The sequence below is a fragment of the Sarcophilus harrisii genome, chromosome 5, assembly GCF_902635505.1.
Source record: "Sarcophilus harrisii chromosome 5, mSarHar1.11, whole genome shotgun sequence".
In the NCBI taxonomy this organism is placed as follows: Eukaryota; Metazoa; Chordata; class Mammalia; order Dasyuromorphia; family Dasyuridae; genus Sarcophilus; species Sarcophilus harrisii.
The window spans coordinates 25,434,826-25,454,563 of record NC_045430.1 but is presented as its reverse complement, the minus strand read 5'-3'; the positions used below and the strand labels follow the sequence as shown (position 1 = coordinate 25,454,563).

Genomic DNA, 19,738 nt, shown 5'->3' with positions numbered 1-19,738 from the left:
TTTTTCATGTGTAGCATGAGGAAATATATTTAGGAGAATTGCACTGTTTAACCTATATTGGATTACTTGCTGTTTTGGGAAGGAGGTAGTAGGGAAGGAAATGAAGAAAAATTTGGAACACAAGGTTTTGCAAAAGTAGATATTTTAAAAGCTATCTTTGCATGTATTTGGAAAAATAAAATAATATTGAATTATAACCCTACAGTGCTTGAAATATAGTTAAGAGCTTAATAAATGCTTTTCTCATTCATTGATTCTATCACAGTTTGAACCATCAGGTGCTATATATCATGCCAAATGTTATCATCATAGAAGTATTTTCTCATCTTCACAGTAACCCCAAGAAGTAAAAACAGGAAATATTGTTTCCAAATCATGAATGAAAAATTTGAGACACAGGGAGGCCAAAAGACAAAATCATAAAGCTATTTCTCTATTATCTGCCTCAGAATTTTCACCATTTTCACCACCAGATTTTTTAAGTTATTATATGTTAATATATTTTATACATTGAAAATTAGATAATGAAACTATCTTTCAACTGCCATCTAAGAAACATGAAATTGTTCCAAATTTCCTTTTTTAAAATTTTCATAACAAAGAAGTTCACAGTTTTCTCAACAGTGTACAAATGAATTTTATAAGTTTTCCTTTTACTGTCTAAGCATGTTACCATGTAACCCAAGAACTTTGTGAAATTATTCTAGATGTTTACAGCTCTCTCCCTATCCCTTGGAGAAATAATCACAAAATTTAGTCCAGGCAAGGAAAGTGATGGAAGGATATCTGCCAATTGCAGAATTTAGTTACTAAAAACAACACTCACTCCCATTCTTAAGTCAGATGGTCTCTTACCTTTTTCCAAAAATATATGGCTATCATTGTCTAAAAGTTGTTCTTCTAGCATCATGCTATCAATTGAAATGGCATCCAGTGAGACTTGGGATGGACTTCTCTTCATGTTCTTGTAAGAAACAGAGAATGCAGATGGAGGGGGTGGGCAGCGTTCCTTAGGCTTTCCACTTTTTAAATATGTAAAAAATTAGGAAATTGTTATGAGAAAGGCAATTCTATTATAATGTTATTTTCTTCCAACTAAATACAATTTTAAAATACATATTAATCTAAGACATTAAAAATGAGCTATTTAAAGAAAAAATGAACATTCAAAAATATCTGAAAAACATCCAACAAATTTTAGTCATAATCCACAAATCCACTATGTACATTAACATAAACTTATATTTCAAGAATTAATTTTTATTTTGATATTAACTATTATATACTGAAAAAATTCACCATACAGCTTCATATTTGCAGATTTATTTTAAATATGTAACATTCAAGTGCTAACTGATCATCTATAGTAATGTCAGAGTTATATCCTGAAAATATTTTCCTTAATTTTTTTTTTTTTTAAATTAACTCAAAGTGAATATTTACCTTACAGAGGATTGTGATGTAAACATTCTAACTGTAGATGCCTGATCTTTATTTGTCTCTTGTTCCTGAGAGAGTAAAGTAGTTTCTGGGATCAAAGAATCTGTGGTTCCATTTGCTTTGTCCATTAAACTATTTGGAAACATATTTTGTTCATCATCTTTATCAATTAACAAAGTTCTAGAATCTTCTTTGTCATCAAAGACATGAGGTGAATCTGTAGAAGATGAGCTATTTTTGTCTCTTATTTCTGTAAAAACTTCTTCTGTTGCACTTTTGTAAACAAGCCCAGTACTCTCATCTTCAGTTATTTTCTCTAAGCTTTTATCTGATGAATCCAAAATCAACATCCCTTTTTGCAGATTTGTATCACTGGCTGATTTAAAAAGACATGGATCCATGGAGGGAACATGGCTAAGGTCAACACTCATGGACCTATTGTCTGCCATCAAATTAACACCTGGACTCCTCATGGGATCCACTGTACCAGAAACAGATTTTCTTTTGGATTTCAGATTTTCTCCAGTATCCACAGGTGACTCTTCGGGAACCACTGGGCCTTGGCCTTCTGAAAGGGGAGACTTAAATGAATGGGCTTGATCTAACGGGTGAAGCAGCAGAGCAACTTCCGCGCTTTTCAGTAAAATGCCCACACAAATGGATGTTTCTGTGGCAGGTTTGCCTGTCACTGCTTCTACATCTTTCCTTAAGTTCTCAGAAAGCAGAATAAGTGACTCATGGAGGAAAAGCAGAAACAGATACTGGTAGTGATTGATTTGCATACTGACATGTTTCTGAATGTGGACCAAGATGTGAAGATCAGCATTTGAGGAAGCTGGGACAGGAGGGGAAGCCATAAAAGCCTCAGATGGAGGCACATTCTGAGCACCATCGGTCAAAGGAGCAGACTCTGTGCTGTAATACTCTTTGAGGAGTTTCTTGCGCTTCAGGCGACTAGCAAAATCGCTAGATTCACTTTTTGAAATGTTTAAAGGTATCAAATTACAAGACTGGAGCTCTTTTTGGGACTCTGCAAATCGTGTAGGCTGGCAGATCCAGAGGGAAAGGGGAAAGGAGTCGACAAAGTTCACTGGCCGTCCCTTTCCACTTCTCATTCCTTCATAGTCTATCCAGAACTGGGAAAAGTGCACAGCCCAGACATCAGTGGCCGCTGATGTCTTAAGAGAATATTTATTTAACTGGGGAGTAACATAACCTTTATAAACATCATGCATCTTTGTATCTTGCTCATGAGCATGTCTCTGGAAGATTGGATGTAGAAGATCAAAATTATCACAAGATTTGGGAAAGCTGGTATACGTTTTACTAAAAAAATTGCAATCTTTGAAATCTTGGAATAAAGCCTCTAAATCGGAATGCCTACAGTTTGGAGAATGCCTTGTATTTGTGGCGATCATTTCAGAACTCTGAACAGAAATTGCACATGGTTGATCTTGATGGCATTCTGATTTCTTTTCAGAAGGAATGACAAGCTAGGAAGGAAAAAACATTTTATCTAGTCAAAGATATAAGAGCATAAATTTATTTTCACTTATCAAAGCCAAAACTTAGCTTAAAAGGGATTTTTCTAAAAGTTTCATCAAAAAAAAATCAGTTAAATACTTGACTATTGAACATAAAAAGCTAATTTGGTCGCACTGCTTATGTGACAGACAGCTTGATGGCACCACAGTGCATAGAGTAGTAGGCCTGCAGCCAGGAAGAAGAGAGTTCAAATCCTACCTCAGGCACTTCCTACTAGTGTGACTCTGAACAAATCACATTACTTCTATCTGTTTCCTCATTCGTAAAATGGGAGTAATAATTGAGAACAAGATGAATGTACATTTGTAAAGTTTTTTTTTTTTTTTTGGTAAACCTTAAAATACTATATAAATGTTAGATATTGTTACTATGCTTATTATGTAATAGTATACAATACAAAAGACATTTCCCTGTATATTTTGGAACTGTGTATTTCATACTTTTTTCTATAAATGATATGTGACAGAATGAAGAAAATATAATATGAAAAAATGTCAGATGCTGGGAAACTCTTTATGAGGTATTTATTCAGATTCTTTAAGTCCTCTGACCCAAGTGTTAGGTTAGTTCCTCTATGAAAGACTTAGGGAAAAGAAAAGAGAAAAACTAAATCAAACAACTCAAGAAACTGATTTCTTTTAATATTCTTTGTAAATGCTCATACACTGAAACCTTAGATAACTGCCTAAGGGGACAGAAGCATCAATAGGGTACGGTGCATAGTGTCTGGAGTCAAAGGCCCTGGCATGGATTCCTATGTCCACTACTTGGGAGCTCCATGTCACTGAGAAAATGACTTCAATTTCTAGGCCTCAGGTTCAGTTATCTCAACTCTCCTTCTCTCTTCTTCATACATATATATGTGTGTGTATATATGCATATGGTTGTATATTGTATTTGTAGATATACACACAGACATATGTATGTCTGGATACATGTTATATAACATGCATAGATCATATTATATCACAAATAATCTCAAATTTCTCTTTTCACTTTAAATCCTACGATCCCTGAATTGAACTCGGTATCTCGAACAAAATTTTGAAAACTTTTAAATTGTGAACATCTGTATGGAATTTCTTTCTGAGAAGTTCAAAAGTCTTAACAAAATTCCTGGAATGATAATCATCAATTTATTGATCACATACAGGAGGAAGGCAGCTCTAAAGACTCAGATGAGCAATGGACTGATGGCCAGTAGGATGGCAAGTATACCCTCTTGACAAAAATATTCAAGATCTTGGTTTCCTTGACAATAAAAGAAGGTGGGTGGATTAAGTGATCTTGAAAGCTGTATTTCTCCATGATTAAACAGATAATCTTTAAAGCTTCTTTCTAGACTCAAAATTTAAGGTATTTATTCACTCTTCATTACATGACACCATTTCCTGAGTCTTTCTCTCTGAAAAATGCCTGCTGTTAACATGTTAACATTAATTCAATTATTATAATATTTAGGGGGATAAGTACCCAAGTATTATAATCAGAACTTTTGGTTTTGTGTGTGTGTGTGTGTGTGTGTGTGTGTGTAGGTATGTGTCATACATACATATATGCATATATACACATACATATATATTTTTCAAATCTCTTCCTAAGTCATAGAAATTGGACAAAAAGGAAAGAAATCTTGAGCTAATTTTAAAACTTCACCTTACAAACTCACTTCCAGCCAGAACATTTAAATCAGATTTAGCAAGCAGTAAAACTAATTATAGTTTCACATCTTTCTTGCTCACTTCTGAGTAGAACAGCCAAAGAAGCAAAAGGAAGTTAGAAAATGAAAAAGGATTGAGGCAACTAGAAACTGAATAATCAATTTCTCTATGATAACTAAAAATTTTAAGGTTAAAAATAAACTCGCCAAATGAAAATCAGCATGAAAAAATGAGAACATTTCTACCATTAAAGGCAACTGAAATTATGGAAATTATAATGCTAAATCTTGAACCTGTACCTGGCTCATGATGTCAAAGTTGCTTTGTTCTAGGATCATGGGTTTTAAGAGTTGGAAAGTACCTCTGAGGCATAGAGCTCAGTTTCTCTTACTTTACAAAAGAGGAAAGGGAAGCTCCAGAGTTTGTGTTACAAAAGGCTGCAAGGGTAATAAATTAGGAACAGAGTCAGGGTTTGAATCTCCATGTTCTCCAGATAGAACACTCTTTCCACTAACCCCCAAACAAGGAAGGCTGAGGAGACTGGACCTCAATGGACCTTATTAGTTGTTCTAAGCACCACAATTCAACAGGGATACTTGCAGTCTTCTTCTCACCAGAGGTCATACAATACCTTAAGCATTAATCCATCAACTCGAATATCAACGTGCTCATCAGATTTTGAATTGTCATTCAACTTGTACATGGCCATGAACTGATTGAGACTTTGTTTTAAATCCAACACAAATTGGTTTAACCAGAGAAGACTCCTCTCATCCAGAGTAAATTGTAGTGCATTCAGTTGTACATAAAGGTTGGGACATGGAACTGGGCAGAAGAAAAATAAACACGAATGTGAAACTTATAGCTCTAAACCATGAATAATCTTCACTGAAAACAGAAAGTACAAACACTGGGGTCATCAGACAACAAGGTGGTGCAGTGGACAGAGTCATGGGTCTTGAGTCAATAAACCTTGAGTTCAAATTTAGCCTCACACATTTACTAGCTGTATGATCTTGGGCAAGTCATGTAAGCTCTCTCTATTCTATCAGTTTCTTCATCTGTAATATGCAAACTGAAAAACGTTATATAAATGTTAGCTATAACTATCTGCCACTGCCATAGGAAGCAAACTCGAAAGGCATCTCTGCTCAGGAACCTATCAGCAAATACTCCAGAAGCTGCTATCAACCCTACCCTGGAGTGATAGGAGCTGGACCTATGGATTCCCCTGTCATAAAGGTCTCTAGTTGAGGAAAATCCTTTCACCAAAGCAGGTTAGTCCTTTCTTTGTGACTCAGAATCAGAGAGCTGCCTATGGCACCAAGAGGTGAAGTGACTTGTCCACAGTCACACAGCCACTACTAATGGGCCAGAAGTGGGAATGAATGCAGTTTTTCCCTCCTTCAAGTCAACCTCTCCATCCAGCTGTTTCTCCTTCCTTGGAAGAACACCCGACAAATGAATCTTAACCCCCACTACCACCAATTCCCAATGGCAGAGCCAAGAATGTACATGAAAAATAATTCCTAAGTGATGCATCCATGTCTTGTATGATTCATCATGGCCCTTCTCTTTTTTTTTTAATATTTATATTTATATTCATAAAATGTTTAATAAATTTGAGATAGGTATCCGGCATTAGGGGTAAATCTCCCTTGGAAAATTATGTGCCACTACATCATGGCCCTTCTCAAACAAGGGTTGTGTGCTCATTCAATGAGTGAAAATGAGTGAAACATGAACCATGAGCTCATTTCTATCATGCCCAGCATTTCCTTCTTCTTAAAGTCTTATCTCTCTTCGATTCTACTTAATGAGAATTGATTATGAGCTTTCTTAAAAACACTCATGTTCAGGGATCCTTAAAAGTCAACTTTGGACACTGTCCACAAGACCTCTGAGGATCCTACTCTGACCTCCACATGGTTGGTATGAATGATGCTCACTAGAGTTAAACAACCCAAAGATTGGTAGCACTCAAAAAAAAAAAAAAAAAAAAAAAAAAAAAGACTCTCTGTATGATACTTTCTTAACACAATGATTCTCTGAGATGCTTCTGAGAATGGAAATTTTTGTTCATTGGCAACGAGATAGAAAAATCTACATACAACAGACAATCAACACAGAAGTGACCCTTGTTTTCATCAAATATAAATATGCATCAAAAAAAATGGTGGAATGTAAAGGAGTTTACACTGAATTAAACAAAATGAGCAGAATGGCTTTTGTGGGGAGGGGGGGGGGGGCGCAAAGAATGCTCATCCTAAAGAGGATTCTAATTTTCTGAAGGTTTTTAGACATTTCTAAACACTGTTTCTCAATGAAAATCACTTACTGAATGCCTTAAACAACACCCCTTGGTTTCACTTAATTGTTAGCCATGATCCTTTTACCCAAACTGAAGAGAAAGCTTTAATTTAGCATGAGATACTTTTAAAGCAAACTTGAAACCCACTGACATCCTTCTAGCCCAAATGCTGATTACATCCATAGCCTTGTGTTTAGATTATTACCAAGCCCTAGTTGGCCCCTCAATCTCTCCAATCTTAATTTATCTAACATACCTGTTAATTAACTGTACTTATTAATTCTGCATTGTCAGATTAATCTTCCTTAAGTACTATTTTCATCATTTCATTCTCCACTGATGCCTAAGCATCAGCCCCTATAACACCGCTTCTCCCCAACATACCCATAGTGCTTTACATTAACTTGAACAAATGATCTCATGTGACCCTTACAATTATCCTGTGAGGTAGAGAGGACAGATATAATCACATTTTACAGATGAGGAAACAAAAACTCAAAGGTATTAGTCAATCAATCAAGTATTTATTAAGTAACTAAGGTGTCAGAATGAGTAAGGGGCAGAATGATGCTGGCAGTTCCACTGTGCCATGCTTGTCCCTCTGGCCCCATTCTACCTGGACAACCTTATTTTATCAAACTCTGCAAACACATTCCTAATTAGGCTAGGCTCCTCAACAGCCCATGAATACACCATATTTATTCCATCCTCCATCTCCATGTCCTCTTCTCTCTTTTTTTTTTTTTTTTTTTTTTTTTTTTTTTTAATTTTAATAGCCTTTTATTGACAGGTTATATGTATGGGTAACTTTACAGCATTGACAATTGCCAAACATCTTGTTCCAATTTTTCCCCTCCTTCTCCCCCCCTCCCCCAGATGGCAGAATGACCAGTAGATATTAAATATATTGAAGTATAAATTAGATACACAATAAATATACATGTCCATGTCCTATTCTCAGTTTCTCTTGTTCAACTCATATCCTTTTTTTAAAGGTTGATTTCGAGGACCATCTTTTCAGTAAGAACTCTCAACTACGATAGTGTTTAGGAAAACCCTACATGACTTGAATAAGTCACAAAATTTAACACCTAATCATATACTGTGCACAGCTTGTTTCATGAGACTAGGGTTCTACTCCCAGATTACTATTCACTAGCTAGGAAATTATTTTCTTTTTTTTTATATTAAATACAATAGATGTGTACATGTCCATACAGTTATTCGCTGCACAAGAAGAATCGCACTTTGAAATAGCCTGTGAAATAGCCTGTGAAGGAAATCAAAAATGCGGGTGGACAAAAATAGAGGGATTGGGAATTCTATGTAGTGGTTCATACTCATTTCCCTGAGTTCTTTCACTGGGTGTAGCTGGTTCAATTCACTACTGTTCTATTGAAACCGATTTGTTTCATCTCATTGTTCAAGAGGGCCACGTCCATCAGAATTGATCATCATACAGTATTGTTGTTGAAGTACATAATGATCTCCTGGTCCTGCTCATTTCACTCAGCATCAGTTCATCTAAGTCTCTCCAGGCCCCTCTGAAATCATCCTGTTGGTCATTTATAGAACAATAATTTTCCATAACATTCATATACCACAATTTACCCAACCATTCTCCAACTGAGGGGCATCCACTCAGTTTAGAAAATTATTTTCAAAAATCCCTGACTAGATCCTGCCATCTCCTTAAACTATCATCCAAGATCACTCTTCCCTTTCTCCACTGAATCCCAGAAAAAGCTGTCTATACTTATTGCCTTGACTTTATCTCCTCTCTTTTTGATCATTTGTGATCTAACATCTCATTACTCAGCTGAACTCTTCCTCTTCAAATAGAAGTTAATATAAATGAATGTCAAGCAAGAAGGAAATCTTTTATTTGCCTATGCCCGGCATCCTGCTCTTCTGCTCTTTCCATTCCCCGTGGACCACTTCTTTTGAGCACTCCTTGCCTCTTGCTTGAACAACTAAACCACCATCTTCAATGGTCTCCCTTCTTAGGTTTCTACTCCAATTTACTGTAGAGACTATTAGTCATATCATCTTCTTGAAGTATCATCGGGCTTTCAACATAATCTTGACTCAGAAAATTCTAAAAGTTCTTCACGGTTCATCTTATGGATGCAAATGAACATGGACATTCAAAGGACTTCCCTAATCTGACTCCAATTTATCTTGCCAGCTTTAACTAATACTAAGTCCTTCTAAGCCTTCTTATGAGATCTACATAAGATCATCACCATTCCCAAAATCTGTCATGCTCCTTCACTCTGTATTTCCTCCTGACACCTCCCATGCAGTGAACACTTTCCTCTACTTCCTCTTGTTCAAACATTTTTTAAAGTTGAGTTCAATTACTATTCCTTCAAAAAGTCTTCCCAGACTGCCCCAAAGGAATGACATCTACCAGCACAACACTCACAACTCTTCCATCTACTGATCAAATTTAATTCCTATTATAGTGAAGGCGATCTTCTTTTATTATCACCTATTAGCTGTAACCTCTTCGCCTTTATATTACATTGCCCTGCATACCATAAGCCCAAGGAAAATCTATGCAATATTACAGTGTCTCTTCATTGATTAATATGCTGTAAACTTTGTCCTGTCTGTACAACCAGAGTGTAAATTGTCAAGCACATAGACACAATATGCAGACTAATTTAAAATGACATTTAGAAAATAAAATCAGGGAAGGAATAGTATTAAGGAATCTTTCCTAAGAAATTCTCCAAAATGAAAGTCTAGATAGATCCACTTCAAAGTGCACAAAAACCTGAAATTTTTCCTATTGAAAAATGGTTTACTTCTAAACGAATGAAGTGAATACAAAAATCACAAACGTTCTTTGAAGACCACTTGGATGAGCATGAACACTAAATCATGGCATTGGTAAAAACTTACTTTGGACATTGCTCCTTTACTTTTCTTGGTATTTTTTTGCTGATTTCTCTGTTTCCTTTTACCCCATAAAGGTGATCAGCCCTCAAAATTCTGCTCTCCACTTACTTTTATTTTCTTTCTATATTCTTCATTAGTTACTTCATTCACATCCCTGGTTTTCATTTTCATCTTTATATACACACTTCCCCCACCTCTCTCTCTCTCCCTACTTCCCCATTTCTCTTTCTCCTCCATCTCTCTCCTTTCCCCATCTCTGTGTGTGTGTGTGTGTGTATGTTTCTCCCTCCCTCTGTATTCCTCTTTTCTTGCCTCCTTTATTAAACTTCTCAGATCATCTCATTTTCCCTTTCACCATCTATTCTAATAGTCAATCATCATCTAATCTTTCTTAAGTTATTTATGAAAGTACCTCATTCTGCCTCCTAAAGGGCTCTTATCATCAACAAGGTCATAATCTCATTTTTCATTTTTGTAGCCGTACTGTCTACCAAAGGATCATGAGTGTGGTATATATTTAATATTTACTGAACTGAATTCTGAATTTAACAGAAAATGGTTTTAATTAATTGGAATCATCAAATACAAAGATCAGGGCTTTTTAAACAGAAAGTGGGATAAATGAAAAAAGATGTAAATGCCTTGTGTATTCATTTGCGAAATTAATAGAAAGAGAGCCAAGAACAAGCTAAGAGACAAGAGTTTTAGTTCCAGCTCTTTAAATAAACAGGTAGGTAATCTTGGCAAGGCTTATATTCATAATCCTTCCTTCTAGTTCCTCATTTGTTAAATGAAAACAATACCCTCTTTTTCTACCTACTTCAAAAGGTCATCATGAAGATCAAATGAAATGCTCATGATAGCTCCTAGACAGAATTTGTATAGTATACAAATGTAATACAATGAAGATGAAAGGCTTGAGCTGGGAGGAAAACGCAGCAAGAATTTAGCTATCAAGAGCTTTGTAACAGACAACTACCTAAATTAAATTTCTATGCTGTTTCAATTTGTCCAAGTTCACACTGCACCTAATACATTTTTAAGTGTTGTTCAGTCATATCCAACTCTTCATGATCTCATTTGGGATTTTCTTAGCAAAAATACAGGAGTACTTTGTCATTTCCTTTTCCAGTTCATTTTACGTATGAGGAAACTGAGAAAAATAGGATGAAGTGACTTACCCAGGATCACATAGGTATTAAGTGTCTGAAGTCAAATTTGAACTTAAGATGAGTCTTACTGACTCTAGGCCTGGCACTCTATCCATTGCACCACCTAGATTACCCTCTCCTACTATATATGTTTGTTCTAAATGAATCTATATTGAAGAAGTTCATTTATAAAATAAAATAATAAGCAACAGTCTATATTTTTACTTCTAATAATAGCTAAGATTTATAGAGTATTTTACGGTTACCAAAGTGTTCTGCATAGATTATCTCATTTGAACCTCACTATTATTATTGCCATTTTTTAGTGAAGACACTGAGATCTGAGGAGGCAACATAACTGTTACATACCCCAAGGCAGGAAGTAATCTCAAGTCTTCCTAACTCAAGGCAACTGCTCTAACTACTACTCCACCCAGTTATCCTAAATACACCAGAATATATCCCCTACATATCTGGTTAAAGTATGTGCAAAGTTTTAAAAGGAGAACTAAATCAAGATCCATTCTCAAGTCATTAATAAGACAAGGACAGATGCATGACATCACTGATAAGAATACTCCTCCACCACTTCTATGACAATTTTCCTATCTGCTGTGATTTTGATCCAGGAATCATTTATAGTTGAGAACAACATAAAAATGGCTTTCCATAAACTATTCTTCCCAATTCTTCATTTTAATACTGTCTAGTACAATAGTGAGGTAGGGGAGAGTGAAGGAGAATGTCCCAATAAACATGAAAAAGTCCTATACAGCATCACTTTTAGAATATTTAATTTGAAAGACCCATATATGCAGTGAATTAGCAGCTTAACTTCAAATTTTAAAATTGCTTTTGTGGAATAGTTTAACTTAAAAAAAAATAAAATAAAAATTTATTGGCTCTTAAAATTCACTATTTCAGTTGTGCTGCTAAGATGAAAATCTGCCTAACAAAAGTTTATTTGGTTTGAAAATAACACTAAAAATTTGTTTTTTATAAAATTCCACATTCATCCTAAATTATCAATTTTTTCCAGCAACTAAAATTAAATTAATTAAAGCTTTCAGCATATTCTGGAAATACAATTTCGACACTTCAATTTTCACATGATTTTTCATCAAATAATCTTCAGAAGCTACAACTATGCATCAAATAAGTCATAAAAAAAGAAGAAAATATTTCTTACTGGGAAAATCCTTGCCATCTGGATAGTAGTATTCTGTGAATTCTATATAAACAGCTGACATTTCTTGTGGAAGATAGAGGGATTTTTTATTGCAGGAAATCATAGTTTTGGGGGAAGATCGATATTGGTCAGCTGTAGAAACCTGCAAAAGAATCCAAACTGCTTAAATGGCATTATTTTTAAAAATCAGGAATAAAATAGTTTACAAATAGAATCTGTAAAATCAAATTATTTGAACAACAAAGTATTTGATTTTTAAAATCTCCTTACAGCACCATTAAAAGATCTACTTACAGTTTTAAAGAGGGATTTTGTTTCTCTCTAAACCTAAGGGATAAGTTTCAAAAGGAATCATGATTTAACTTTAATCTTTTGTAAAAACATTTCAAATGATTCTGAAATGACAAAGCAACAATGACTGCTTACCATATCATCTGACAAATGTAGTCACTAACGATTAAATATGATAAATTCCAAGAGAGTAATATATAAAAATTAAAATTAAGCAACAAGCATGTAAAAGAAAAATTCCTTCCTAAAGTCTGCCATATAAACTTGCCTCTCTATTTTAATCTAAAAATTATCTTAAAAAAGAAAAATACAAAATGGTTCTTAACCTTACAAATTCTTCCTTTCTGTTTCTGATCACAGAAAAACATCAGAAAAAGAAGAAGGGACACAAATAATCACATTATGTTTAAGACATCTAGAAAGTTTAATTTGGCCATTAATACTCCAAACATAAAATCCTTAATTAATGATCAACAAGAAGAAAAAATACTGGATGAACTGGATTTTATCAGTCTTGACTTCTTTGTTATTTTAAAAAAAAAAAAAAAGAAGAAGAAGAAGAAGAAAGAAGTTGCAATTAAGTAGCTCAAAGTTTCTGTAAGAAAGGCAAACAAAAGAATTGATGGAGTTTTTTTTTAATTGACTATACAAAGCCAACAAGAAACATCATTTCACGCAGCATTTGATCATCAGCAACACAAAGAAAAAGAATAGTCATTATGAAAAATGAAGAAAGGGAACCTAGAAGTAACTGACCTTCACTATACAAAGAAACAAAAATCAGTAGGACAAATTAGGTATATATCATACAGAAGCAATAGAACTGTATCAAAATGTTTGTAAAACTTAAAGACCTAAACAAGGAGGTTTTCACTATGCAATCAAAATTCACAAGAAAAACTGGAAATTAGACTGGCAGAAATAAGGTTTAGACCAACATATCCCACCATATATACTAAAATATGCTCAAAATGGATATATGATATAGGTATAAAAAAAATCACATCAGAAACAAATTAAAGAAGCATGGAAGAAAATAACTTCAGCAACTATAGACAGAGAAAGAATTCATTACTTAATAAGAATACAAAGGATCACATTCAAAAAAACTCAAAAATTTTCATTATAAAAAATTGAAAAAGTTTTTAGTAGGAACAAAATCAATGCTGATAAAATTAGAAGAGAAACAGTCAAAAAAGGAGGGAAGAGAACCCTTACAGCAAATTTCTGTCACAAAACATCTGATTATCAAAATTAAAAAGTCATTCTTCCATGAATGAATGGTCAAAGGATATGAAAAAGCAGTTATCAAAGGAATAAATCTAAGCTATCAATAACTATATTAAAATACTTCAAATCACTAGTAACAGAAAAAAGAAAATTAAAACAACTATGAGGTTCTATTACATATCTCAGGGTGTTAAAAAAAAAATCATTTAAAAAACAGAAGAAGAAGAAAATGGGAGATGCTGGAGGGGCCTGTGTGAAGAAAGCTACATTACCACACTGTTAGAAAAATGGTGAAGCCATTTTGGAAAATGATTAGGAACTATGCCTTAAAAGTCAATAAGTTATGTGTACACATTGACCCAATGTTACCACTACTAAGCCTATACTCCAGAGAGATAAAAGAAATGAAAAAAAGAAAAAAATCAAATGTATAAAAAAATATTTACAATAGTTCTTCATCAAAAAAAAAAAAAAAATGGGGGATAAAAGGTGATCTTTCACTTGAGAATGGCTGAACAAATTGAGACATAAGGATATAATAAGATATTCTATACTGTAAGAGAACACTAGAAAATTTGCAGGAAATGAAGAAGGGAGAAATAAAGCAGAAACCAGAGAACCCTTTATGCAACCATAATACAGTCAAGAAAAATAATCTTAAGGGCTAAATGTAATGATCAACCACAAACTGAGAGAGCTGTGATATATAAGTAGCTTGGGGTAAAATGAATGAAGAAAATTATCTTAAGCCTAAATTAAATTCAGGCACATCGGACAGACCTAGACCAAACATTTCATTTTAAATCAAAGGGTGGCATTGACTTTCCAGAGCTATTGATAAGAACTACTAACATTTTTCACCTGTGACAGTGAAATTACATAGAACTTACCTGGTATATATTGAAATCTGCAAGTCTAACCACCACAGAACTGGACATTAGTTTAACTTTTGATTGCTGAGATGATATAGAAGGAGTTCTAGAAATCCCTTTCGGCACTGATTCTTTCCCTATAAGAAACAAAACTTTTAAAAATGTATTGCAAAAGCATTTTTCAAATCAATAGCATGGCCCTTTGTTATTAATAGAATTATTAGAAGTCTGCAGTAGAAAACATTTATAATTAAAATGATCCCCACTCTTTTAAACAAGAAGCCTGCGTACACATAAAAATATCCAAGATAATGTCTTCCAACGTTTTGGGCTAAAACTATGTCCTTTACCTCTACTGCTTCAAAAGATTCTACAAAAGGGCAAAAGGAAAAATCCTACTATTTTATACACATCAAAGTTTAATTTTTAGAGTATATCTTTTTAGAAATTAAGTAGAAAGAACAGAGAAAAAAGCAATGTGATTATTCATATATGATAATGTAGTAATGTGACACTATTAGAGGAAACATACCTATTGGGACATGCTGAGACGGAGCATGTGTTGGGGATTTGGGAGGAGAATCGACATTATGATCTTTCACGGCCTGTTTAAGCATTTCAACATTGTAGCTGAACTCATCCAGCAGTTCTTTGGCCCATCCGTTTTTGGTCTTGGTGGCATCACTATAATGCATCCAGTGACTACAACTGTCTCCTGCAAATACCAAGAGACAGATTTAATTTCTTCTCCTTGGTTGAAGCTTTTAAATATGCAAGATTTTATGAGAGAGAAAGAGGCAACACAGTGGTGAATAAAGAGAAAGCCTTGAAGACTCCAAGACCTGGCTTCACATTCCAATTCTCACATATTCTGGTTGGTCATTTAACTTTAGCATTCCGGGAAAATCTCCAGAGAAAGAGCCAAAGGGGCTTTCTCATCCAAGAGGTCCCTGGATCAATGAAATCTCAGGCCCAGACCCCAAAATGTGTCACAAAGATGCTTTAATTTCCTAATTAGTCTACTAACTTTTAACTGATTGAAAGTGAAATAAATAGAAGCAGGTTCTATACAGTAACAACAAAATGGAAAAGAACAATCACACTAATCAAATGTAATCAGCTGCTGTGACAAAAGCTGGGCTTCAAACAAGAATCAAAGAAGTCTTCGCCCCTTCCTTTCTTGTGAAGACTGGAGCACTAAGGACATGAGATAGGGTATATAATAGCAGACTTAGCTTACTTGTTTCTTAGTTTTGCTGAACTCTTTCTCTTTTTTTATACTTAGCTATAAGTAATAGTTCTTTGGGATGGAGAAGAAGCAGATATATTAGAAGCAGCAAGGTGAAACAGTGGTGAAGGTGAAACATCACCTGACCTGAAGGCAGGAAGATCTGGATTCAAATTCCAGCCTCAGACACTTAGTAATTGTTTGATCTTGGGCAAATTATTTCATTCCTATTTGCTCTAGTTTCCTTATCTGTAAAATGGGGATAATTATAGCATCTATTTCCCTGGCTGTTGTGAGATCCAAAAGAAATAATCTATGTAAAGCACTTCCCATAGTGCCTGACACATAGTAAACATGACACAAATATTAGTTATGATTATCATTATATTGGGAAATGTTGGTAATATGAAAACAAAAGTAACTTTTTTAAAAAAAATCTACTTTCTTTCAAATTCACCTGCTACCTATTTTGGTTTCTTAGAGATCCAAAAATAGGCAAAATCTGATTTCATAGAGATAGAACCAGATTGAAGCTAGTTATCTCTAAGTGTCAAGAAACCACTTTTATGGGCTGTCAAATGACTCATCCTCAACACCAAGCTGAGCTGTTTGATAGTGTCAACCATGTAGGTGCCTTTCATTGGCCAGAATCTCAGTTCTATAATTAGGGAGTGAAGTCCTGACAGTGAATTCAATACCAGCACAGGAAAGCCCTTCAATCAAAGAGGATTCCAATTCAGTGGTGATCCTAATCTTCCAGGAAAATATTAAAATTGCCAAATTCTGGTCAAGACAAGTACCCTAAGTAGATTATATATCTGAAAACAGGAATACATTAAAAACTCTTAAAATAAAGAATTATAATGCTTGAGGACAAAAAGAATTATATCAATAACAATGTTTGAAAGTGGACATCCAAATTTTTTTAGGAGCTTCAAAATGAAAATTTTACTTTGTAAAATGAGTAAAGAAAATGAACACATGCTCTCTACCATCAACTTTACCCTATTACAATTGCAACAGTTTTCAAAGAGCTTAAGAATCTGCAAGATAAGGAACAGATATGCTACTCTTTGACTTTCTAATATGAAATCAAATATTTTAATAGTGTAAAAAACTTGCTAAGATAGAATTTTATTTATAAAACTGTCGAATTCTGATCTGAGAATAAGAAGTCTAAATAACCTAGCTATCATAAAAGTATATATTTTTGGAAAGAAAAACCATACATGATTTTTTAAAGCTCTTACAAAAAAGTTACACTTTCTTTTGTCTTGTACATGTCAAAACAGAAAATACACCTTGTTTTGCTTCTGATGTTCTGAAATGTTCCTATCTTGTGTGATTTTTGTAAAGGTATCAAAACTTCTTACTTGAGGTCTGCTAATTCAATCTGATTTACTTTTAAATCATCATTATCTTAGTTGATTAGAAATTTTTAATTATACTAGCTAATTAGCACAGAGTCCAGCCTCAATATCCTTTCAATATCTTCCACAACTTACAGAGTTTGACTAGAAATACTGATGAGAAAAAAAAGAACAAAAAACAAAAAATAGGCATCATATAAAATGAGGATGAAAAAAAGAACATCATTTTGAGAGAAAAAAAAAAAATCTGAAAATCACATCTCCAAAACATTATTTTGCTAGATCTACACAATCTAGAATCCTTTATTAAAAAAAAAAAAAAAAAGTTTGCATTATTTTAAGGAGAGAGAATTTCACAATAAGTAAAGCATATTAGACATAATTTAATTTAAGACGCTGTCATCTTGAGTTTTTGTTTTACATACCTGCTTTGTGATAAGGATAATAATCTACAGTTAGATGACTAAAAGAGAGTTGCATGGCTCCTCCAGTAATACGTCTACTAGTGTCTGCAAAAGAACAAACAATTAAGTGTAACACGGTCTTAATTTGTCATTACTTAGAAAATATCATTTAATAGTGACTTATTATTCAGTTACTTTTTAATCATGTTCAATTCTTCAGACTCTACTTGGAGTTTTCTTGGCAAAGATATTGGAATGATCTGTCATCTCTTTCTCTCTTCAGCTCTCTGTCACATTTTACAGAAGTGGAAACTAAGGTAAACAGGGCTAAATGACTTGCCCAATATTTCGGTTTCTAAGTGTCTGAAGCTGGATTTGAACTTGGAAAGATGAGCCTTCCTGACTCCAGGTCCAATACTTTATCCACTGTGCCATCTAGATGCCCCAATATATGATTAATATTCCTGATTGAAGCAAATTATAATTATATATATACAGTTAATTTCTGGCTAAAGTTTCAAAAAAAAATTCAAACTTGTCTACTTTAAATAAAATAAAATAATACAAAAAACAATATAATTGTCTGAATTACACTGGCAGATCAAAAATAACTAGTGTTGAGAAAAGAATTAACTACAGTTCATATGGACATGTGGAAATAAAGAAGTATTGTCACCCAAAGCTAACTGGCCCAAAGGGTCATAAGCTTAAATATCATGGTCTAGCCAACTGCTTAGCTGGCTAGGCCTATTTTGTATAGATAGTGGTAGAGGTCCCAATTCTTTTATATATATAATTTATATACTGAAGCATTCCACTGGCACAGAGAAACTTATTTCTGGTCTAACACTGACTGCTAAAGAGCTGTCCAGGATCTCTGAAGTTTAGTGTCAAATAGGGGAGTGGTAGGCTAACTAAAGAAGCTATCTGACAAACAATGAGCTATGGGGGGAGGGAGAAAGATAAAGCAGAAGAGGCCCTAGAATCCAAATGGCAGGTAGGAATTTCTTCAACATCTTCAACATGGATTTAATAATCCATGTGGACATCATTAGGAATGTATTATAGACTGAATTTCTTTACAAAGACAAGCCCAAAATAGCATAAAAGACAGATGTAGAGAGCAAGTCTTGCATTGCCATAACCCTCCAAGGGTCAGCATCTTAATCAAGGGCTCATTCATCAATCTTTTTACCTAACAGCTAAAGGCAGGCTTAGTAAATATAACAAAACCATCTGCATCATTGCTGTCATGATAGTTCTAATTGGAGAAGAGCCAATCTTGTCCTGTAATCCATTAGAGAATCATCAAAAATGAACTCAAATGTGCTGGATTTATTACCTTTTTCTTTAGCGTGAATGTCATCACATATGTGTAGATCTAGATGAGAAATGACTAAGTGATGGGAGGTTTCTTTAACATCAAAATCATTGAAGAGTTTTGCAATGGTATCATTGAGGTCAGGCACAGATGATGTATGAGGTGTCTTCACCTGCTGAGAACTTGGAGCTGGAGTAGAGCTCTGAAAAGATTAGAACCCATCATCATGATGACAACCCCTCTGTGGAGCATTTGTGGGACCATATGAACAAGGATTACACACAGCGAGAAAGGGAAAATCCACATTTATGGGATCATAGATCAATTGAAGAATCAAAGGACCACTCCAAGTTACTATTTAAAACTTCATGTACTTAGGAAAACTTCAATAAGTACAGTAGTCTAATTACTGAAAATCAGTACATTATCTTTAAACATCTTTAAAAACAAACAAACAAAAACTCAGACTGTCTAAAACTGTTGTTCAAAAATGGTGTAAGAGTGACTTTTAGTAGTGAATCAAGTCCTTGGGCCTATGAGGGTGTAAATCGGTACAGTTGAGGCTTTTTCTCTTCCTAAGAAGAAGCTAGGATTTTTCTGGAATTTGTCATCTAGCTGGATTACCAGGAAAGGATCTGTATTAAATAGCAGGAAGGACTAGTAGGAAGAACAAAAGAGTATTTATAGGAATGCATGTGCTTCTAATAGCTTCAAAATATTCATTTAAGATGGTGACCAATGGTAGGACCTAATTAGGAATCACCAGACTGCTTATTTTAATTCAATTCCAACATTAGGCAGTTGAGATGTGCAAGTCA

The 19,738-nt window shown here is 34.2% G+C and overlaps 1 protein-coding gene across 3 annotated transcripts in view; it reads right to left on the bottom strand.

Annotated features, from left to right (window-relative positions):
- UHRF1BP1L (UHRF1 binding protein 1 like) overlaps positions 1 to 19,738 on the bottom strand; it is a 77,514-nt gene that overhangs the window by 12,636 nt on the left and 45,140 nt on the right. For all 3 annotated transcript variants that reach the window (XM_031938875.1, XM_031938877.1, XM_031938876.1), the window contains 8 exons: positions 18,942 to 19,122; positions 17,621 to 17,704; positions 15,130 to 15,312; positions 14,616 to 14,734; positions 12,205 to 12,346; positions 5,278 to 5,471; positions 1,444 to 2,933; positions 856 to 1,022 (listed from right to left, as the gene is read on the bottom strand). In XM_031938875.1, coding sequence (XP_031794735.1) covers positions 856 to 1,022; positions 1,444 to 2,933; positions 5,278 to 5,471; positions 12,205 to 12,346; positions 14,616 to 14,734; positions 15,130 to 15,312; positions 17,621 to 17,704; positions 18,942 to 19,122 — 2,560 coding nt within the window. The remainder of the gene's footprint in view (positions 1 to 855; positions 1,023 to 1,443; positions 2,934 to 5,277; positions 5,472 to 12,204; positions 12,347 to 14,615; positions 14,735 to 15,129; positions 15,313 to 17,620; positions 17,705 to 18,941; positions 19,123 to 19,738) is intronic.